This window comes from Natrix helvetica, assembly GCF_964273705.1.
Source record: "Natrix helvetica genome assembly, chromosome: 2".
Lineage (NCBI taxonomy): Eukaryota > Metazoa > Chordata > Lepidosauria > Squamata > Natricidae > Natrix > Natrix helvetica.
In genome coordinates, this window is record NC_138552.1 from 200,603,430 (window position 1) to 200,627,825 (window position 24,396).

The following is a 24,396-nucleotide window of genomic DNA, read 5'->3' on the forward strand; positions in this document are numbered from 1 at the left end:
AGACACTTTGCAGCCATTCTGAAAAATCAAAGCATGTTTATTTTCTTTTTAATACTTATAAACAGATTTTGAACTCTATAAAGTCAGACTGCAATGCATCTACGGGGAGACAACATGCCTTAATTCTGTAGATTAGAAATTTGTTCTACAGTGTTTAGAAATCTTAAGTCACCCAAAGAAAAACATATATAAAACGTTTCCCCCCCAAAACAAAACCACCACAAATTGTAAACTTGCGTAATTAGGTATAAAGCCCCAAATTCATCAGAGTTAAGCTGCCTTTGCTAGTTCAGTATTTTCTCCCAGTATCAATTTATGGTTGGCTTGTTTTCCCCCCCCATTTTCTTGACCATTCTGGTTAGTGTGTTTTTCTACTCACCATCAAGACCAGAACAATAATCCAATATAGGAAGAAACTATGAACATAAATAACACCAAAATAAATATATGTCTGACTCCAGCAGATATATAGGAGGTGGACTAGGCTGACCAGATGCTAGACCATATGACGAATACAAAGAGTCATGGTGTGGTATAAAAAAACTGGGCATTTATATGGTGCAGCTGGCTATGCATAATCTTTTTCTAATTTATGAGGGTAGAGCATCTGGTGTGTTGCTGTCATGAGATCTGAATCTTTCCCCCCAAGCAAGCATATCTTTTGTGTATCAAATTTTAAAAAGCAACCCTTTCAGTCAACTAAATGACAATGTAATCGGGAGATACTTTTATTCTTAAGCTATTGCTTGCAATATCTTGTAAACTGTAAGGATACGATTTCAAAAGTTGTGTTCCTGATTTGCGTAGCTGTTGTTTAATGGATAATTTGTTTACTGAATTGTTGTCATAGTCTTTCCAACTGTAAAGGAAACTAGATTGTCTCTATTACCTAAACAAAGATGAAAGTTAAACTGTATTGGATCACACCAAATACACAATAGTGTGACTGGGAAATTGAATTGAGGCATTGGCAGTCAATCCTAAGGTCAAGCAGATATTCAAGGAGAATAGGAGACAAGAAAATCTATAAATATAACCTTATAAGTATAAAATGTGTCTTACTTGCAAATTAATGGTTTTTAGTTTGCTTTTTGCTAACAAAAAAAAGATAAGAGTGGAGATACAGATAACTTTACAAGTAGTGTAAAGCTTGCTTAATGACTGGAACTGGCAAATCAGTTGCAAAGTGATGTGGTCATTAAGTGAGATAGCAATAACTTAAACTTATATACTGCTTCACAGTGCTTTACAGCCCTTTCTAAGCAGTTTACAGGGACAGCACATTCCCCCCAACAATCTGGGTCCTCATTGTACTGACCTCGGAAGGATAGATGGCTGAGTCAACCTTGTGCCTGGTGAGAATTGAACTGCCAAATTGCAAGCAGGCAGCAGGCAGCAGAAGTATCCTGCAGTACTGCACTCTAACCATGGCTCTTATATCTTGTGGCCTTGCAATCTCATTAAGTGAAACACCTGCAGTTGTTAAACAACACACTGTGTGGATTGAGACTTATGATTTTACTGTCAGCATCTCCATTGATTCTGCTTGTTGGAAGTCATGTGTGAAGTGTGCAAATGATGATCACATAACTGCAGGCACTGCGACAGTCAAACACCTGCCAGTTTTGAAAAATCTTGAACTTGTGACCCTAGGGATGCTGCAATGGTCGTTAAGTGGGAAGACTGGTTCTAAAGTTATCTTCCCAGCACCATTGTAACTTACGAATGACTGCTAAACTGGCCAGTTGTTAAGTTAGGACTACTTATTTTTCCCCCTTGCAGTCTTTAATATAGTTGCTGCAAGATGCATATTGTCAAGGAAAGCTATCCTATAATAAAATCATAGTCAGCTCAACATTTAACATCTATTGGGGTTTAAATCTAAGCATTACTGATTTATATCTTGCTTTTCCTCACAAAATCAAGGTAGTCCTCCATCCCCTCTCCCAGTAACTGTGGGGGAACCCTGGCCTAAGAGAGAATAACTGGCCTACTCACCTAGTGAACTTGTGTGCCTGTGATCAGACTTGAACCTGGGGTTCTATGGTTGTAACCCAATATCTTAACCATTACAATTCATTATTTTTCAAATAACTTTTAGTGTTACCTAACTAGTTATAGTTAAGAAGGATGACATTTAAACCTTTGTTTGTAAAGCACAATGAATTAGTCTAGTTTCACTAATCTAGAACTTTCAATTCTATCGAGAATGCAAGTCCCGGATTTTTTATGCTTCCTGAGGATTCTGGGAATTGCACTTTTTGGAAGTATCAGGTTTTGGAAGATGATTGTATCTCCCTTAATTTATGGACTAAATACCAAACAGGATCCTCAATGCTGGCACACCATTGCATTTGTCACAGCTGTAAGCTACTTGTGCAACACTTCCCAATGCAGAGTGAAGATCAATAATCACGTGGCAAAATAGATACTGTAAATGTAGGCATTAAACATGTGGCCCAAGTATTTGACATAAACAGTGCCAAATATTTACCATATCTGCAAAGATAACATTTGTTCATACAGTTAATGAGTCAGATATAGATAGATAGATAGAGAGCGGGATAGATAGACAATAGGGTACCCATCAAATACATGCAGAAACCAGTAAGCTATTTTATGAAAAGTGAAAGTCCTTGGCTACAATATAGCTCCATCTGCAATGGTCTTTCCAAGTTCTCTGTGCTCAGGGGTCTTAGCTCAGCGGTATCAAGCTCTATTTCATTGAGGGTCGCATTTGAACTCAGGGGGTCAGGGTGGGTATAGCCAGCTCGACGTCAGTCATCTCAGAGGCACATCCGGTGGCCTGGGTGGAGCTGGGGGGACGATCCTCCTGCAGCACTCTGCTGCGTGTGGCCTTCCTGAGTTCTGTTTCCCCTGGAAGATGCACCACGGACTGGTCCTTTGCAGTTTCCAGGGCGGCACCATGGGCCAGATCTAAGCACCCTGCAGGCCAGATCCAACCCACAGGCTTTGAGTTTGCCACCCCTCTGTCTTAGCTGAAACCTATACTTTTCTAAGGTGAAGGTAAAGGTTCCCCTCACACATGTGATACTCATTCCCGACCTTAGGGGGCGGTGCTCATCTCCATTTCAAAGCCAAAGAGCCAGTGCTGTCTGAAGACTTCTTTGTGGTCATGTGGCCGGCATGACTAAATGCCGAAGGCACATGGAACACTGTTACCGTCCCACCAAAGGTGATCCCTATTTTTCTTCTTGCATTTTTACATGTTTTCGAACTGCTAGAAGCTGGGACAAGAAACTGGCAGAAGCTGGGACAAGTAAGGGAGCTCACTCCATTATGCGGCGCTAGGGATTTGAACCGCCGAACTGCCGACCTTTCGGATCAACAAGCTCAGTGTCTTAGCCACTGAGCCCTTTTCTAATACTTCTTTAGTATTTCTTTAAAAGTTGGTCTTTTTGGATTTCTCTTCCATCAGAAAAAAAGGCAACTTCACAAACTGCCCCTACTACATATAGAAAACTACACTTGTAATACTCCCCCAGTCTCTTCCACTAACCAGTATGGACAGAATCTTCTTGTCAGTTAATCCTCCTATCTTTAAACATCACCATACTTTTGGCAGGATAAAACTCATTGCTCTGAAAACAAAGGGCAGAATATTGCTCTCCAGCCATTCTAGCTCACCAGAACGGAATCATCAAGGCCACTAGCAAAGAAATATAGGGTTCATATTCTAACATATTTAGAAAATACCAGCTTCTTAACAACATGATGTCAATGCAGCATTTTGGCACATCATGAAATCATTCTATTAGAATCTTACGAATATCAATTCAAAATGGAGTGAATACAATAAGACTTATTTTTTGTACCAAGTATCTACAGGAGTGTAACTTCAGTTCAGTTCCTTGGCATCTATAAGTTCTCATCTCAGGTTGGATACCATCAAGCTATATGAATACCCACTCTCTAATGCAAGGATTAAAGTGCCCATAAGCATAGCGATGATGCTTCTGATGAAGTTTCCAATAATGCTCTTCCATAGTAAAAATGACTTTCCCAATTTTTGGAGGGTCTTCGGAATTCATCTCTAGAACTTCAGTCAGCCCAGTGGGGTTTGTCATACCCAGATGGTTTTAGTGAGCCCCTTAGGACAGTGGGTTTTGGGTTTAGGACATCTGCTCTGGGGAGATCCAGTTTTTGAAGATCAGGACATGTGTCTTGGCCAGTAATCGATTTAGAGTAATCTGTGATACCATCTTCGTGAATCTGTTCATTTTCAGAGATTTCTATAGCCGTATCTTCTTGGGTGCTCCTTTCTCCTTTCTGGATTCCTTGGGAACCATCGATATCTAGGTCTTTGCTATAATTCGGATCAGTGATTTTTGCCCTCTCAGTGACATCTAATTTCTCTGCTGTTTTTTCATCTTCACATGGTTCCACTGGCTTGTAAGATGTTGATGTTATAATGTCGTATCTGCATTCTGACTTACATTCAGCATTACCTACTTGGTTTCTTACCACAGTCACCTTTAAAAAAATGTAAAAACAACAACATCAAGTCAGTCATCCATTCCATTTTTTTTAAAGAACTGCAATAAGGGATGAAATAGAAATCATAGCAGATGGCTACACCATCTCACTCAAATCTAGCAGGTAAAACTAGGACAGAGCGATCCTGATCTATGTTTTTTCTAGTTGAGATTGAACAACCCCCCCCCCCCTAATAATTGGTCCTTGGTTTTGGACCGTTTCTTTAGGTATCTTTTAAAGTTACAACAGTTTTGACTTGTGGTTGGTTCTCCTACTTATGTCTCTGCAGTCACATGATTGCAATCCAAGTGCTTGACAATCAGCTCACAAGTGCAAGAGTTGCTGTGTCCTACATTCATGTGATTGACATTTGCGACCTTCCCAAATGACTTCTGATGAGCAAAGTCAATGGGAGAAGCCAGCAAGAGGTTGCAATTCATGGTCTTACTTAACGACGGGGGGGGGGGGGGAGGAGGTTGCAAAAGTCTCTATTGTGATTATAAATCAAGGGCAACCTATACGTCCTGTGGCACTCTTCATGCATCATAGACCTTACTCTGAAAGTCTACTGAATGAATACTGAGCAAAGGGGAACACAGACCAAGTTAACATATGTGACTCTATAGTTTAAGTGGTATCTATTATTTTGACATAATCAGTTAACACATTGAGAGCCTCTGTGTGATTGTGGTACCATTTAAATGTGATATGCAATCAGTTAATTAATTAATGATAGACCAGGTTAGGTACACATAATCAACAACTTGATAGCACATAATAAATCCAAAGCCCAGATCACTGAAATATGGGGACATTTTTCCTCACCTACTGAGTAGTGAATTTAGAGGAAATATCTTTATAATACTATGTGCATTCTAAAGTTAAACATTTCATTTGATGATACACTATTATTTGTGGGTTCTAAAATTCATAAACCTGGGGAGTGAATGTGACCAAAATATCTGTAGTCCATGATTCACATGTGACTTGGTTTTCAGTTTTAATGGAAATTGATATAAAAGTAAGAGAAAAGATCTTGGAAGACCAGCAATTGACAATGCTGATATTGCATTCATCCAATCATAAATCATCCAAATATAAACTTTCCACATGAAAACAAAGTAGCAATAATACACCTTTAACACTATATCCCAGGTCCTAGGGAAGAATTCAATAGGTGGATAAAGATAAAAAATCTTGTCTAAACAATTGGCTGATTGTTCAACCAATCATCATCATCCAACAGTTAAATGAACCCAGTAAGAAAGTAATATAAAGAACTGCACTGAAAGTCACACCACAAAATTGATGAGAATATATATACTACCCATGCGGTGCTATTATTGTCGATATTGGTTGCTTTGCTTGAGGGTATTTCCGCATGAATAATACTTAAGAGAGATTCTTCTGCTCCTGAATACAGATTATACTAGTCGCTGGATTTGGTTGCAAGTAGTATGTAACAAAATTCTGTAATTAACATTGCCCAATAAATATTCCTTGCCTTTTGTTTGATTTTGTCTTATATCTGAATATAAAAACATACTGTTGTATTGTTACACCCTTTCCTGAGAAATCTCTCAGGAGCATTAAGGAAGTTAATGGAAAACAACCCCCACAAAATTTAGATTGCCAGAATTACTTGGCAGTCAGTCAGTTATCACAAGACCAAATGAATGGTGTCCTTAAGCATCCAAAAATACTGGTTTTTAGTTTACACCTTAAGGACAAATAATTTGGCTTTAGGGCTTCACTATGATCCCTTTTTACTAATTTTCAGATCATATTTACAATGTTTACTTGCTAAGCAAATATTGAGATTGGTACCAGCCTTCTATGGGCTCAAGGGGTAGTGAGGTGCTCTTGATATTTTTCTCCGCAAAGCCAAGCCTCATTGTAGCAGTGTAAGCCTTACTAGAGAAACACATCTAATGACAGAAACGTCAAACTCACAAACCCATTGTTATGGTCTGTGGGAATGACTTTGGGAGAGGAGAGCTGCAGGTAGACAATGATGGGATAAATGAAAATTAGGTCTAAAGGAAAAACAGTGGAAACAGCATCTCTGAAGAGACCCTCCCTAGTTTTTGGGAGAGTAAAAGGGAGGGATAGGTGGGATACTTTCAGATTTGCAAGATTATGTTAAAGTAACCTTGCAATAAACATAATACTAGTAGTTCAGAAGGAATAAAAATATTGGGGTATCTTACCAGAGATTTCGGAAGTGTAATTTTTCTCTCCTGAAATCTTATAAGGACTACAATAAGAATGATTACCAAAATAACCAGGGCAATAATTCCAAAACTTAGCAATAGTGTAAAGCCTACAAAATTAAAAAAGACACATGTTATTATATAAAATTAATGCTGAATACATACTACCACCATATGATGTACATTTTTTATATATCTCAAAGAGACAACAGATATATAGTTATATATAGTGATATATAGTAGCACTTATATATAATAGATATATAGTCAGCACTTAACTGGTCCTTCTTTCAGAAAGCATAATGCAGTGTATTTAAATGGATCATATTATAAAATCATTTTATACTGAGGTAGCTAGCTAGCTTGACATCATAGCAATGGTATCTTATCTTTCTCTCCAGCTTAAATTAGGGTTAGAGAACACCAACAGTTTGAAACACTTCTACAATAATATTTTATACAACTAGGGGTGCTCCAACTTTAGCCAATAGTACAAGTATACAGATATAAATAGTTTCCAGCACAGAGCTCATGAGAGAAAAAGCTTCATGGAAAGCAAACATGGCAGAAGCACTCAGAAAAGCAGAGCAAGAACATACCACACCATAAATAGTATCAATAGAAATATTTCACTTGGCCTTAACCCTTGCATTAGTGCTTGTATGTTAAACTGTGTACAAATGTATACAAATATAAATATTTTGCTTAAAAATGCTACTTAAAAAAAGACAGCTCAGAATAGAATTGACAAGTCCTATAAAACACATTCAGGACTCCCAACGTATCTGTTCTCTCATTTACTGATTTTAATTAGTTGGCAGGAATTAGTTGTTTCTGAATCTCTACATTGCTTAATGAACATTAGAAACTTTGTAAATGCTGTGTTTCCCTAAAAATAAAACCAAGTCTGATATTAATTTTTGCTCCAAAAGACGCATTAGAGCTTATTTTCCAGTTAGGTCTTATTTTCAGGGAAGTATGGTACTAAAATATATCCATCTCGCTGCCAATCTTAACCGGGGTTTATTTTGGGAGCGGGGCTTGTATTATGAGCATCCGGAAAAATCATGCTAGGGTTTATTTTCCAGTTGGGTCTTATTTTGAGGCAAACACGCTATAGGTAATATCTAGGTTACAAGAATTCCCTTAGCGAACATGAAGTTATGCAATAAGCACCCCCTAGTGTTTACGAAGAAGTCCCGAAACTACAAAACTTGCAGCACCATGGCAGTAGTTCGCACTTACGAACAACTATAGAGGCTCTGCAACATCTGTCCAGCACATTGCCGGCCTAAATAGAGCTTCAGAGGGGCAGATCCACCCTCCAATGTTCTATTCAGGCCTTTGGAACCCTTATCTGGCAGATTGCAGGCCGAAATGGAGTGTCACTCCATTTAGGTCTCCAGAGGCCTCACCCAGCAGGTTGCAAGCTGAAATGAAGCTTCAGAGGGGATGATCCACAAAATGCTGGGTGAGGCCTCCAGTGGCCCGAGTGGAGCACTGGAGAGGTGGATACGCCCCTCCGAAGCTCCATTTCGACCCTCAGCATGCTGGGTGAGGCCTCTGGAGGCCTGGAGTGTCAGAGGGGCAGATGCGCCCATCTGGATATCCATTTCAGCCTGCAATTTGACAGGCAAGTGCTCTGGGGGTCCAAACAGAGTTGCAGAGGGATGCATGTGGCTGAGAAGCTGGAGAGAAGACTGCTTACTAGATCTTCACAAGGTAAGTGACCTGGCACAGCAGGTTGGGTGGTAGTGGTGGGAAATCAACTATGGGGAGCATGAGGTATTTCAGTGGGTCCTCCTGTGCATTTAACAGCCTTGCATTCGATTAGTGAACGTGTGGGCGAAAGGAGGGAGTGATCCTGTTCAAGGTACGAGATTCACTCCCACAAATCCTTGGGTTATGACTCAAATGGGCAGGCTCCATTACATTTGTAACTCGAGGACCACCTGTAATTGCAGCATGAATTACAGATGCACTTGGGTAATCATTCCTGCTTTGACTATACCAATAAATCCATACTATTTCAACATGTTAATGTATCCTTCAAGAGTTTTCAATGACACTAATTCCTGTAATACAGTTGTTTTTATAAGCTAGAATTTACTTGCCATGCATAATTTTCTCCAGCCTAAAATTCTCTGAAACTCTTGGTCCAATAGGCTTAGAAAAAATTATAGACATATTTCTTTTTTAAAAATAATAATATTTCCCAGATTTATGAATGAAGAGAATTGCCTACATTTGGAACCACTAAAATGGTATTCATTAATTGCAACTTCAACAATTAGTATGACAAATTATATAACATATTCATTCTTTCATAAAAAGATATTACTTTAACACCGAGAAAACTAACAATTTGGAAAGGGTAGAATTTGCATTATTTGTCAAGAGTTAAAATTTGAATAGTATTCCTCTTTTTTAATGGGATTTTGATGAACAAAAAATGGGGAAAAGAAATATGCTACAATCCAGTTGGATGATGCATAATTCAAGGGTCAACCTAGACATCCATTATATTCAAATTTCAACATTTTAAAATAAGTTATATTAAATTTATCACCTCAAAATAACAGTTCTTTTCTCTCTATATTACCAGTTTGAATTTATAAGCAAAAAGAAAAAAAGAAAAAAAATGAGAGGAGAGGGAAAGCAAGGAGAGGGGAGGGGAAGGAAAGGGAAGGAAAATCTAACTTCTGCTTTTTTGATCTCTTCTGCACCTCTGGATTTTTCAATAAATAATACTTTGCAATACACTGATAGAAAGCCTTTTCCCACAGACATGTAAAAATGAGATGCTGATAGAAATGTGCTGAGCTTCAGGACAAAATATTTTGTACAATTATCTATTTACTGAAGATTTAAAATCTTTACCTAGGTGGGACTTGGGAGTTGGTGAAATGCATTTTGCTTCTGACTCTTCACCAACCTTTGTTAGTGATGATGAAAAGACTTGAGTGGAAATACAGTAAGAGGTATCCAAAGGAACAGACAGAGATGTATTGCATTCATCAAAATAGCAGTCATCTGCGATAACCTCTTCTCGCTATAAAAAATTGAAATATATTGCAGTTAGAACTTTCTTTAAGAAACGTAAACATAATAGAAATATGCAGTCCCTATCTGCAAAGAAACCAATTCTTTCTTCAAACTTTTTGAATCTCGTTTTAGTCTAGAATACCGTGCACAATGCCAGCTCAAAACATTTACTTTCAAACAACTACCAAACAACCCTCAAAGAGGGCATGGTTTGTAGAACTAGTTCAGAGTTTTCTGGAATGTTGTTTCTAAACTTCCTGTGAGTTTTGAATTTCATAAGAGTCACATTCAGTCTTGCAAGATCCTGTTACGATATCCTTATCATAAAAATAATACTGAACTGCATGATTTTGCTTTCCTAGTGTGGTCTACCTTGAAGGGTTGATAAATGGACACTGACAGGAGGCATTCTGCCAAAGAAGAGATTATTGGTGTCTTACCGCCTCACCTACCATTCTCTATTCTGCTACCACCAATGTCACAGGTAGCAGAACCAGCCACCACTAAGTTCACAAGGTTTAACAACTTTTTTGAATACAGAATCAAAGGCACAAATATTATGAAGAAAAATTAGAGACTTAAAATATACCTCTTCTGGGTTTCCACGTTTCCAAATGAACAATTTGTAGGTGAACTCATCAATCAGGTCACCATATGGAAATAAAGGTGGTGCAATATTGACTACTATGTCCTCATTATCAATGGAAAGATTGAACTTCGGAGGTCCTATTTGGCCTGAAAGAATTGCAAAATTTTCTATTAGTATCAAATTTTGACAACACAACATAACGTTCGAATAAAATGCTTATTTATATAGAAATAGAATGCAATGGTATAAGTCACTTTCTCGGAACAACAGGTAGGAAATGTAATCAAGAGGCCACTTTTACAAACTGATGAATATGTCCAAACTCAAAATCCTGTCTGTCTTATAAAACGTGGAGAATGCAAGAACATTTTTGGGGTGACATGCTTCTGACCCATCCCAGTTAATCTCGTGGTGTTGCTGTCTGTACCACATCTTGGAGAAAAGTAACAAAGCAAGAAAGAGCCAGGAGCAGAGAACTAGCTGAACTTGAAGGACCGTGGTTCTTGATGCTCTTTGACCTTGATTGTTTTCCTGCAAACATTTCATTACCAAACTAGGTGGCATCATGATGGCACCAAGAGAGGAGTAAAATCCAGCAGGTTCTGGAGAACCAGTAGTGGAAATTTTGAGTAGTTCAGAGAACTGGCAAATGCCACGTCTGGCTAGCCCCAGAGGTGGCATTTGCAGGGTGGGAATGGAGATTTTGCAGTATCCTTCCCCTGCCACACCCACAGAACCAGTAGTAAAAAAAATTGATTTTCACCACTGCACCAAGAACCCCACAGGTCAATTCTGAGCTACAAATATTATTTTCTATTGAGCCTTAAAGGAGCCACATAGCCACTATTTCTTACTGAAAGAGGAAAGTGACGCTGTGCCCACAACAACAGAAGATGTAGGCAATATGCTGATATATTAGTTTGGGCCTAAATAGAATTCTTAATTGTTAAGGTCAAATCCACAGAAAGATCTTGTCCTAGTTTAAGGATGCTACCACCTGTAATTTACAGTCTACCTGAGGCTATCCGAAGATGTCTTTGGGTGCTTCCTTTAGGAAGTGGTGTTTTCTCTTTTAACTTACATCCAGATGCTGTAGGTGAGCAATATAGGGCATAATCAAGAAAAAAAAAAACCTTGACAATGGCTTACAACCGGAACATTAAAAAAATACTTGATTCTTGACTGCTCAAGAGCAAGCTATCACAAAACATAAAGATGCGTGAAAGAACAACTTTGACAAAAGGAAGTAATAGTAATAGGCACCTTGGGTGCAATACCAAAGCAACTGGAGTACCATTTGAATACTAGTAGTATTGATAAAATAACCACAAATCAATTGCAAAAGGAAGCTCAGCTTGGAGGTTTGATGGTGTTAAAGCATTGTCACAGGATATAAACTTTTTCAAGTAAAGCTGCCTTTTGCAATTGATTTAGGTGACTTGTCAATACTGATGGTATTCAAGTGGTACTCCAGTTGCTTTGGTATTGCACCCAAGGTGCCTATTACTATGGCTTCCTAGCCTATGATTTACAGTAAACATGATAACATTACATGTCAGGCTATCACAGAGAAGAGGGATTTATTCTCCAAAGCACTAAAGGGAGGGACAAGAAGTAATGGGAGAAGCTTGTAAAAGAGAGATCCAATCTAGGAGAAATTTTCTGATAATGAGAACAATTAACCAATGAATTCCACTGATAAGATTGTTTTCACTGTCAGAAAATTTATCATAGCTTGTCTCCTGGAGCTGTGGGTGCTCCATCACTGGAGGTTTTCAGAAATCGACTAGACAACCATTTGACCAAGCTGATATAAGGTCTCCTGCCTTGAGCAAGGGATTAGACTTAAACAATTCTGAAGTCCCTTCCAGCCCTATGGTTCTATGTTCTAAACAGATTGCCTCCAGAAGTTGTGAATGTCCCAAAACTGGAAGTCTTTAAGATGATGTTGGATAGCGATTTGTCTGAAACGGTATAGGGTTTCCTGCCTAGGCAGGGGGTTGGACTAGAAGACCTCCAAGGTCCCTTCCAAGTCTGCTATTGTATTGTATCTGTCTTATCCCAGGGAAGGATTTGATAGGTGGACAAAAATACCAAATGCCATCTATCTGGATGACTGTATGACAAACCATAATGTTGAAGAGAACGGGGAAGATGGACTGAAGGTACATGTCAGTGCTAGCAAACCCTTAGCCCCAGATGTTCCTGCCAATTAGGGTTGGAACTTCTCCTATCTAGAGCCTTCAGAACATAGGTATCTACTGGGAGGAGACATGTGATGAACTGTGCATCATGATTTATCTTTCACATAAGGACAGAAATCGTGCTGTGGTGTCAAGACCCATGCTTCATCATTCTGGCATCATCTTGATTGGAAATCTGAGAATGAACTTTGCTATTTCACCAACATGACTGGAAGGTACCATGTTGACAAAGGCTATTATAATTTGTAATATGTTCCCGCAATCTTCAAATCTGATGTGAAAAACCAGTTGCTACCCTACATCATAAAGTATAGAGACGACAAAAACATTTTTTAAATATTTAACTTCTAAAAAGTGATAAATGCTTTTGATCTAAGCCTTATATATGATCACTTACCCTCCCTGAGAACATCAAATTTTTGTTCAATATATTCCGATTGGTATTGTCCAGAAAGCGCTTTCACTCCAACCCAGAAAGTGTCACAATTATCAGTTTTGTTGGTAAGATCACAATAGTGTTGCTTTACGTTTATGCAAGTATCAACGTTCTTGCTAGCACCAGTGCTAACGAAAATGGAAAGGAAAAAAAAAGTCAGTTTATAGTCAAACTGTTTTTAAGAAGTAACAAGAAAATCTGTGATTGTTGGTTCTGCTGATTTACTGGGCAACAAAATCAGTGACAAAAATTGAGGAAAGCATTATAAAACCAAACACAGAGTTCTAAATCAAAATAGTCTTACCTATAGCACTTGATCCCCACCGTAAATAGAGGTTTTAAGGATGGGCTTTCATAATCCCAGTATGCAGAGATTTTTTCATTATATGATTTTACAGTAACATTTTTTGGAGGAGGAACTAAAAATTAAAAAAAAAAGAGATTTTAGAGAAGTTTTAAAACGGTTATAAAGATGCTATCAGTATCTATCTTATTTTACTGGGCAAGATTTTGAGATTCCTCCTAGAAGAAACAGGTGGTCTAAACCCCCTTCAGGCAGGAATTAGGCCCAAATGTAGGACAGAAACATGTAGGACCTTGATTAATGATCTCTACTGGGCCCTGGATATGACACCAGTGTTTGATACAGCTGACCATGGCTGTTGTGACCTGCCAAAGGAGCTGGCAGCAGTCGGACAGTGAGGAGGTTGGGGAGGAACATGGGCCAGTCCTGGAGGCTGGGGAAGACTCGGACGAGGGCTCTGCATCTGAGGCAGAGATGGGGCCAAGGCTGTCTTGCAGTTCTCAGCTAGGAATAGCTGGAGCCTGTTCCCAATGTGCGCATGCGCAGAGCTGCCAGAAGAAAAGAACAGCTCAGAAATCAGGGTTGGCTTGGGAGTAAAGCCACAGGTGGACAGTGAATGGCCCCTCCCTTAGGAAATAAAAGAGGAGGGAAAGGGGAGTGGGCTTTTGCAGGAAACAATGTGTTCGTTCATTCGTTTCAGGAGTGTGAAGATCTGTCTGTGAATCTCAGAGACTCTCTGCCAAGTCTTTTCTTGCACTGCACTGCGTTTGGAAAATATTTACATGGCAGCTTTCCAAGCTAGATAAGGTCTGTGGCCATAAATTCACCTTTGAAAGACTGTTTGCTAGGCCTTTGCTGAATGTGAATGAGAGGCATTCACATTTGTTTAATAAAAGGGGTTTTGCTGGGACCAGGAATCTGCTTCGTGCTTTTTGGGGAAGCCTAGGTCAGAACACAGCATAACAGTATCAGTCAACATGAACATGTTGGGAAAGAAATGTCGAGTTCATGGCTCTTTCAGTGACAAAGCTCTCTCTTAAATAGATAACCGCAAGAGGTTATTTATTACTTTAGTGAAGCACCATCAGTATGCTAATAATGCTCAACTATGTGTCAACATTTCAGGCCAGACCACACCAAGCATACTGTATTTATTTTTTATTTATTTATTTTTATTTTATTTGACTTATCAGTCGCCCCCTCTCCGCAAAGGGACTCGGGGCAACGTACAATCAAAACAGATATACAGATGTGGCAGTGGTCCTGACCCAGTGGTCCTGACCCAGATTCTTGAGGCTTGTGAGGGACTGTATGGATCCAAACATGCACAGATTGAACAAGCATCATCCTGATCTCCAGGCTGACTCCAGATGAGGGTTGCATTTGCTTTGAAGGAACACATTTTGAGGAACTGGGATGCCCTTGCAAAACTGACTGACACGTGCTTTTTGCCCCAAAGTTAGATTATTGCAATGTGCTGTAAATGAAATTGCCCTTGAAGGTGGCTTGGCAGCTGCAGTTGGTTCAAAATGCATGCTTTGGCTATTAATGAGAGGAGTTGGTTCACCTAATACACTTATCCGGAACTTGCTGCACTATTGACTAATAATCTTCCATAGTCAATTCAAGGAATTGATTTTCAACTTTAGCACTCTATATGGCTTGGTATCCATTATTTACTTAACTTAAATAGAAATACAGTGCATTTACATGTTTCAAAGTGGGGTGATACAAAAAAACAGTTATAAATAAATAAGTTGTCAAAGGTTAGTTGTACTGCAGAAGTACTATAAAAATAAACTATATTTAGTACTGCAGCTTCCCATCTAATTGGAAGATACATGATTCTGAATTCCAAATTCAGTTCTCCGATTAACACAACTCTGCAGCATGAAGGGAACATGGCCATCTCAAGTGGCCACTGTGCTCACTGGGTGGGAACTAAGAAAGGAACTCTCCAAATTTCTGTTTGATGCTAAAGAGAAACTTCCTCTTGTATTGGAATCCACAAGTTATGTTTTTAGTCATGTTGTGCAATGAAGTTGCCACTCTCCATGTTTCTTTGTTCAACACACAGTACACACTGCTTTTCGGTTAGCAAACATCTTCACAAATGGATCTAGGAGAAAACTGACAAGATTGAGCTTCTCCCACTGAAAAGTATTTTGAAAATGCTACCTTGCATTCTATCTTAGGCATGCATAAGATAAAATACAATTAAAAGATCCTAACTCTGCAAAGCAGTTTTTAGGGATGCGCTATGGAATAGTTTATTTTGCATGGTTGTAAACAAGAGATCTTATTTCTGCTTGTTGTTTTCAGGAGAGGTACTGCTGAACTACAACATTAGTCTTCCTCACTGTTAGCAATGCTAACCAAAGTTGCTAAGAACTGTCATTCAACAACAGACTGTAGTTTCCTCATTCTTGAGACAAAGGGGAAAAGGGGGGGAGGGATTAGAGCTAAGTGAGATTTGTGCATAGAAAATATTATATTTCATAATAGCAATAGCACTTAATTTATATACCGCTTCATACTGATTTTACAGCCCTTTCTAAGCAGTTTACAAAGTCAGCATATATTGCCCCCAGCAATCTGGGTCTCATTTTACCCACTGCAGAAGGATGGAAGACTGAGTTAACCTTGATAAAATATCAAGATGACTCCCTTTTTAAGAGATTTCCAGAACTGACATTAAAAAAGGTACTGGTATTCTGATCCATTTATGGGAAATATGTCTAACAATGCCAGAGCTCTACGTTCAAGCAAAGATGTTCTTGATTAAAATGATCATTTTAACATTTAATTCATTTTGATGTTGCAACCTTCTATTTTCCCTTCTGCTCCCCATTATTCAAAATAGCATCAACATGTCTGAATTATTGGTCATGGTACATATTACTGGAAGTTGGGGAGTGATCTCATTTTCAGCAGAAGAGCCTACACACGTTGTTAGTTAATACCTGGATATTATAATGACTACCACAGAACCGCTAAAATTTATAAGAATATGTACGTGTAGAAAGTATTTCATTAGAATTCCAATCTGATAGCTGAGTGCTTTAAGTCTGTCTCTTCTACTACCAAGTAGCCTGGGCAGAAACCTTAGTGTAAAACAAATTGGAAAAAAAACATGTATAGCAAGAAAGTTTCATGTGGTATATCCTGACAATATTAACTAACTTTTATGGAGAAGCTCATTTTGTATCCTAGCCTGCAAAATCTGCAATGAACAAGATATATTTCGCTCTTACAGTCTCGGCCTTCAATTGCACATTGAACGTAGGCCTCCTAGATGCAGAAGATCATCTGATAAAGTCAAAATGAAATGCCATTTGGGGGTAGGTGGCTGGGTAATACCATTCAAAAAACTTGTTGATTGTTTTGAAGGCAGGTTTCAGTAATTATGCTCACCATGGTGAGGACTGCACTCCTTGAAATTGCTGAGGCCAGCAGTTACTACTCTACATTTCTGCAACTATCTTCAACTTCTTCAAAAGTTCAAACTGGGGTTTTCTTTGGCTGCTGTGCTGCTGAGATGTTGAAAGATACCAACAGCCAACTATCTTGCTTTGAAGCAGGAGAAGCAAAGAGAGGAGAGCTGCACACTGTTTGCTGAACATGTCTGCTCTGGGCAATAAGACCAGGCATTATTAACATGATTAAAGAGCCTGCTTGTATAATGTAAGATTACCTCCTTTGGGCGACTACCATTATATCCAGGGCGCAGATGACCTGTGCTAGTTAGTTAACTTGTAGGCCACCTATCATAGTCACTTACCACTAGCCCTCTCTTTTTAAATTCTTCAATTTGCTGAATCTAACTGAATCACAGGCAATGCTTGACAAACATTCATTTAGTGACTGTTCAAACTTACAACGGCATAGAAAAAAGTGACTTATGACTTTCTTTTTTCACTTATGACCACTGCAGCATTCCCGTGGTCCAAATTTGGATGCTTAACAGTTGGCATATACTTATGATGTTGCAGTGTCCCATGGTCAACCTTTTACAACCTTCTGACAAGCAAAGTCTGGGGAAACCAGATTCACTTAAACAACTGTGTTATTAACTTAACCGCTGCAGTGATGCACTTAACAACTGTGGCAAGAAAAGTCATACAACCGGCAAACCCCACTTAACAACTGTCTTGCTTAGCCATAGAAATTTTGGTTACAAATGAAGTCGTACATCAAGGATTACCTGTTTTGTCATTCAGGGATGACAAACTGTCCAGAGCTTGTCTGTATAAAATACAATAGACAGCAATACAATCCAGGTATCTGTAAATGAAATTCCCTTAAACCATTTCTTTCTATGAAGACAACTATCCTAACTGAAATGCACTCAGTTCTACTGTAGACAGTGAAATGTCTACTGAAATGCACACAGTTGCAGACAAATGCACTAACACAAAGTCATCTTGCCTCCATTTACAGAGTGTCATCAAACACATAGCAGGCTAGGGAGGCTGTCCCCAACTTTCTGTGTTTGCATTTATTTATTGATTTATGCTGGGACTTTCCTAACTACAAGCCCGCCACTTAAGCATAATTCTCATTCCTGTGGATGCACTCAGCATGGCAATCTCATGAAAAGGAAAGTAGGAATTACTGAAAACTTATTTAACTCCAGAAACATCTTATTTATAGCAACAAGCTGCTGCTTGCTGGCAAATAATAAACAGCTACCCTGCAAAGAGAAATGACTTTAACTGTTCTTTATTTTCTTATTGAAGAAAAACCCCACTAACACTGCTATAGTATGGTGAAGGAGAAAAGGCTAAATCCCACCTTAGCCATGAAAGCCAGCTGGGTGACTGTGAGCCAGACTCTCTCAGACCAACCCACCTGGCAGGGTTGTTGTTCTGGAGAAAAGAGGGAGGAAGGAGGTGTGATAAATAGGTTTGTCACCTTGAATTATTTGTAAAAATACTAAAAGTGGGATACAAATAAATAAATTGGCAAAATGCTTCACTCAGGAATATCTTAATAAAAGGAGCATCTTTCAAATGTTTTTAAAAAGAACAAATGAACAGTAACAAGTTGAAAAAAATATTTTCCTATGCATCTTATTTGGTGAAAAAAAAATCTAAAACCTAAAAGAGCATTTCTTGCAGTCTTCCCCAGCTGCCTAGTATTTTGTCTTGAACTGGTTCTGAACTCCCACTAATTCAGCCATCAGGCCACTAAGTTGGAAAAATGGCTCTATTTTACTTATAAGTCCCTTTTTAGTGACAATTCTATTTTGCATCTAAGGCTTCTCACAAGTGCTCGAGCAAAATGTAGAATTTGCCTCCCCACCAGAGTTGCCATTGCTAAACAAAAACAACAAAACCCATGACAATTACTGAAAGTACTTTCCACAATAGTTCCACTTTGATATAATAAGCATCATTTCTTTTCCTGTAAGAATAATTTTACATAGGATCATTTTAATATCTGGCTAACTTCACCTTTACTTAACAACATCAAATAAAAAGCACCTTATAACAATAGCATTGCAGAAATATAGGTGGATGCCAAGATTGGGAACATACCAGGATCACTTTGTCTACTCCTGATCAATCAACTTTTATTCCTGCTCAAAGTTGAATCTAGTAAAAAGATGTCGTAAAACTGAGCACAACTCATGATGACTTTTAGACATGTCCATGTTGTTTTCTTCACAACACTATGGAAATGATTTGCTCTTGTTTTATTCTAAGATTTTTTTTTAATTTTCCTGTGTAATCTACAGCCTTGGGATATCCTGTAGTATTAACCACAACAAAAGTCTCTTAGCTTTTTAAAAATTGAATCAAGATCAACCATGACAAATATGTAAGTGAGGTTTTGGTGAACTATGATTCATCTTCACTTAGTACAGTTCTGAGAAATGACAAGACAAGGGTGATGCCAACCTAACACCAGGATATGTTCAGATAATTCAACCTGGCATAAATAAAACAATGCCCCACTATGGTTTATTCACCCTCTCCTATATGTGTTAACGGCCACTGTGTGTGTTAGGAAAACCTGGTTTATTTAAGCTCGGTTTTGAAGTCTGGAGGATCTATGTGGACAATACGCTATGTCATAGCTATGTTTTTTAAAATGATTTAATATTGTATATATACTTGATTGTACTCTGTGTTTTTGTAAGCCTCTGAGTTTTGGCTTTTTGATTAACATTTGTAAATAAATAATAAACAGGAGCCAAAAAGAAAATGGAATTTACCCATGTGTTGGATCACGTTTTAGGGATTAAAAAAAACCAAGAGGAAAACTGGGAGGAAACCATTCGGAAATGATGGTCCCTTACTGCAGGAAGAAGTAAAGGAAAATAAACAAAAGCTAAAGCAAACTCCCTGGGGAAAACCGGAAGCAGCTTTGTTTCAGAACTGGAGAACAGACCTCGCCCTTCGAAAACCAAAAGGGGGAGACTAACAGTGGGATGCAGCCTCCTTTGGTTGAGGTTGTTATTCTGAACGCGTCGATTAGATCCAGAATCTCAAGCAGAGATTACATTTTAATTCCCACCTACCCACCCAGGGACTCTTGAATTTTCCCACGAAGAACGAGGTGTGTGGAAATAAGACGGAAAAAAGAGCGAACCGGAATGGGTTCAACCGAGATTTTAATGTAGGCTTCTTCTGGATATTTCTCCCCCCTACCTTCGTCTCTCCCGAAGGCCACCCAGGCTATATTTGGCTAAGATTTCCCTCCCCCCCCCACCTCCTCCCCTTGTAAGAAACGAAGCGCAGGCGCCAACCCTGCCCGCTTTCACCTCCTGGTGTAACTCTTGATCTCCGCCTTACCTTCGGTCTGCGGTTCCCGGGTGTTAAACCCGCTGCAATGGCCCCAATCTAAAAGCGCCAGGACGAGCCAGGGCCACACGAGCCTCATTTTCCTGCACGTCCCGCTCGGGGCGCGCCTCTATTTCGTCTACGGCTCGAAGAGCACAGGGGAGGCGAAGGGGGAACGGGACGAACGGAGAGGGCCTCCCACGCTTCCGCAATCCACCGCGGCCTGGAGCCGCTTCCCCAGCCTCGACGAGCTCCACCTAGCAGGCGCCTTCCAAGAAGGGGTGGGCCAATTGCTGGACTTTTTGCCAGAGCATGCCCGCTAATTGGAACCTGCTACAGGGAAAAGGGAGGGACGGGCGGAAGGTTGACATGTATTTATTGGTCGGGGAATAAAAGGGCTATAAACTACCTTTTCTGTGTGGGAGAAAAAGGAGGCCAGGTCGTTCTGCTAATACAGATAACTCTAGATTTACAACCATTCATTTAATGGCTGTTAGAAGCAACAAACAAAGGCACTGTAAAAAGTGGCATAAAACAGCTCCCACGGGCTCTCACAGTATTCCGTGGTCAAGTGATCAAAATTCAGGTCCTTGACAATTGGCTTGTATTTAGGACAGTTGCGGCACCATAACTAGGGTTATTGCCATTTGCAACCTTCCCCGCCAGCTTCTGACAAGCAAAGTCAATGGGGGAAGCTGTATTCACTTAACAACCCCATGATTCACTAAACAACTGCAGTGATTTGCCCAATAACTGTGGCAAAAAAGTAATAAAATTAACAACCACCTACCTTAGCAACAGAAATTCTTGTCCAATTGTGTTTCATATGTCAAGAATGTTCTCTATTTTGGGATGGATGTGGGAAGTAGATATGGAACAAGATTTTAGCAGCAATGTAGTCTGTTATCTATATTTGATACAGTTTAACAACAAAGGGGAAATATACTAATATTTCATTCAGACTGTTCTGGAAATTACCCTTAACTGAAAAAAACCAGCCAGTCCTTTTGCTGCTGCTTTTCTAGATACCTCAGAATCTTAAAAGAGATGTCCTGTATTACATGGTGCCCAATTAGCTGATGCTGTTATATTTGCTGATTCTTTTAATACCATGTATGTAAGGCTCAATTTTACATAACAATTACTGCAATAATGAGGTCAAATCCTTCGTACAGTATCTCCCATCTTATTAGAATACTGTATTGTCACCTGCTGGTTTTCCAATACCAAAAGTTACTTCTCTTGGGATAAAGGTACTTGCATCAACAAAGGTAAAGAAGGGATCCATGTATGATTTTCAAAAAACTAAATGTTGAACTCCTCCCCCTAAACTTGTATTCTCTTTCAGCAATTCTTATACTGGCTGGGCATTTTAAAGATTGGAATTCATTGCTGAGCTAAAGTATCAGTGGAAGTTATTTTAAAAATGCAGTGAACAACTCTGAAATAGGTATCTTGAACTTTAGTATTAAAAGTCCATACAAATAAAAGAGACATGCCTTGTTAACTAAATCAAACTGGATCTCCTAAGCATTTCAGGAAATAACATTCAGAAATTGTTTCAGCAAAAAGGCTGCTTTTTCTATCAATAGCTACAAAGTGTCTGGTAATAGATCCTAGATATCGATCACTTAACAAGGGATATCTAAAGTGAAGAGCTAATTTTGCAGGTGTCCAGAGCAGTGACGTGTGGTGAGGTTTATGGCTGGTGAGGCATTGACACAGTGGTGGGTTTCAATTTTTTTTAGACTTGTGGACTTCAACTCCCAGAATTCCACAGCCAGGCATGCTCAATTCTGATTTAAAGTGACAGCATTTGTTTTTCTCCTTTGCGAAAGAAGTTTCCTTCTTTCTTTTTTTTCTTCTCCCTTCCCCTCCTTCCTCCCTCTCTCCCTCCCTCCCCCCTCTCTCAAACACACACACACACAGAAGTTGGATTGGACTATCTCTCCTACCCTCTTCCCTCTCTCTCACTCACTCTTTCTCAAACAAACACACACACACACACACACACACAAAGTTGGATTGGAGGGAAGAGCACCAGCGTGGAGACCACAGGAGGAGGCAGGAAGCCAGTCATACTTGAGCACACATACTTTCCCCCAGCCCCAGAAGGATACAGCTCAGCTTCACTGATTACAGGTTTGAAAAGGCAATGTGGCTCTGCCTGCAATCAAACTACACTTGGGGAGGGAGAAGCGAGCCACGCACCAGGAGGATGAAGTTTAAATTCCTCCCCCTCCCTCCGACCCAAACATACCTTTTCCAGCTGTTTCAGAGAGGATTTCAACTCTGCTCTTGCCCGGGTCCTCTGAAGAAGCCCCGCCCAAATGAGCGCCCTCTACTATGAGGCAGGAGAACTGTGTGCCTCACCTACATCAGGAATCTTTAGGCTTTTAACCCTTGCTTAACTCTGCTCGAGTGATCATAAGCCTAAAGTCAGACTAGATAAGGCATGCAGTTCTCCTGCCTCATAGTAGGAGGCACTTTTTTAGAGGCTTTTTTAAACAGGTAAGCAGAGTCATTCACGGTGAGGCAGCAACTAGCTCAGCCTGACCTCAGCTCTTGCCTTTTTCCTTTTACATTTTTTTTCTTTTCATGATGACAGTGGTGAGACTGTGCCTCCCCTGACTGCACGTCACTGGTCCAGAGTCTAAGAAATGTTTTAACCACACTAAAATTTTATTTATTATTTATTAAGCAATTTAGCATGACTGCCCATCTCACAAAAAGTGGTTTTGGGACCAGAAATACGATAAAACAACACATATGTTAAATGATCAATATAAAAATATAAGAATCAATATTAAAAGATAAATATTATAAAAACAAAATCTATTCGGCTTAGGAAAGATAAATATTATAAAATATATACTCCACCTAAGAAATAAATATTATAAAAAAGATAAATATTATGAAAACAAAATATACTCAGAAAAAAAGAGAAAAGGATAGCCAGCTCAGCAGTGGAATCATCTAAGCATTTCTGTTGATCCCAGGAAGACCCAGGCCTAATGACATAATCTAGTTTTGAAGGACTTCTGGAATTTCAAAAGAAGTGGAGGTAATCTAATTTTGGGAAGAAGAATGTGAATCACAAGAATTCCTTTAAAAGAAAATCTTAACAGTATATAGTATCTTGATTCAAAGCTGACACCATACCAATATTATATATTAGCTACAATAATGGATTCCATGCATATTATTTGAGAGGAAGTCTGATTAAAGTCAGCGAGGATGGGCAGGGGGCAGTAATGAGCAAAATGGCTGCTCTTATTTATTTATTTATTTATTTATTTATTTATTTATTTATTTATTTATTTATTTATTTATTTATTTATTTATTTATTTATTTATTTATTTATTTATTTATTTATTTATTTATTTATTTATTTATTTATTTATTTATTTATTTGATTTCTAGACCGCCCCCTCTCCCCGAAGGGACTTGGGGCGGTGTACAGGTACCAAACTAAAAACCATACAAATAATCATAAATATAGTTAAAATCGAATTAAACTTTAAACCCCTGTACAAATTTATAAAAATTAAAAACTTAGCCTAAGACCAACCCATGAAATTTAAAAATACAGACTGAGGTGGCAGAGCTGGAATTAGGCCAGGCCAGCTAGATAAAACAGGTGGGTTTTGAGCTTCTTACGGAAGGAGCGGAGGTCCGTGGTTGTTCTAATATCAGGGGGAAGGTCATTCCAGAGGGTCGGGCCCATCACAGAGAAGGCCCTTCCCCTGGTCGCCGCCCGCTGGCACAGCCTAGTGGACGGCACCCGGAGGAGTCCCTCTCTGTGTGAGCGAATATGCCGAAGGGATGTGTGGGGCAGGATACGATCCCGCAAATAACTAGGCCCTATGCCATGGAGCGCTTTGAAGATGATAATCAGCACCTTGAAACGCACCCGAAAAGCTACAGGTAGCCAGTGCAGCCCGCACAGGAGAGGTGTTACGTGGGAGTATCTAGCGACTCCCGAGACTGCCCGCGCGGCCGCATTCTGAACCAACTGCAGTCCTCGGGTGCATCTCAAGGGGAGCCCCATGTAGAGAGCGTTACAGTAGTCTAGCTGGGACGTCACAAGCGCATGGGTGACTGTGCGAAGGGCGTTCTGGTCCAATAGGGGACGCAATTGGCGCACCAGGCGAACCTGGTGAAACGCCCCCCTTGCCACGGCTGTCACATGGTCGTCCATTGACAGCCGGGCATCTAGGAGGACACCTAAATTGCGTACCCGATCCACGGGGGCCAGCTGTTCGCCCCCAATGGCCAGTGATGGAATCAGCTAGTTGAACCGGGGTGCCGGTAGCCAC

The 24,396-nt window shown here is 39.5% G+C and overlaps 1 protein-coding gene across 1 annotated transcript; it reads right to left on the bottom strand.

Moving 5' to 3' along the window:
- Positions 1–16: 16 nt before the first annotated feature.
- On the bottom strand, positions 17–20,413 carry IFNGR1 (interferon gamma receptor 1). Its single transcript, XM_081944925.1, has 7 exons — positions 20,089–20,413; positions 13,289–13,403; positions 12,946–13,112; positions 10,345–10,490; positions 9,591–9,762; positions 6,708–6,820; positions 17–4,494 (listed from the first exon to the last, which is right to left on the bottom strand). Exons 1-7 carry the CDS (start codon positions 20,174–20,176, stop codon positions 4,063–4,065), a joined length of 1,233 nt encoding a protein of 410 aa, XP_081801051.1. The 5' UTR covers positions 20,177–20,413; the 3' UTR covers positions 17–4,062.
- Positions 20,414–24,396: the final 3,983 nt, after the last annotated feature.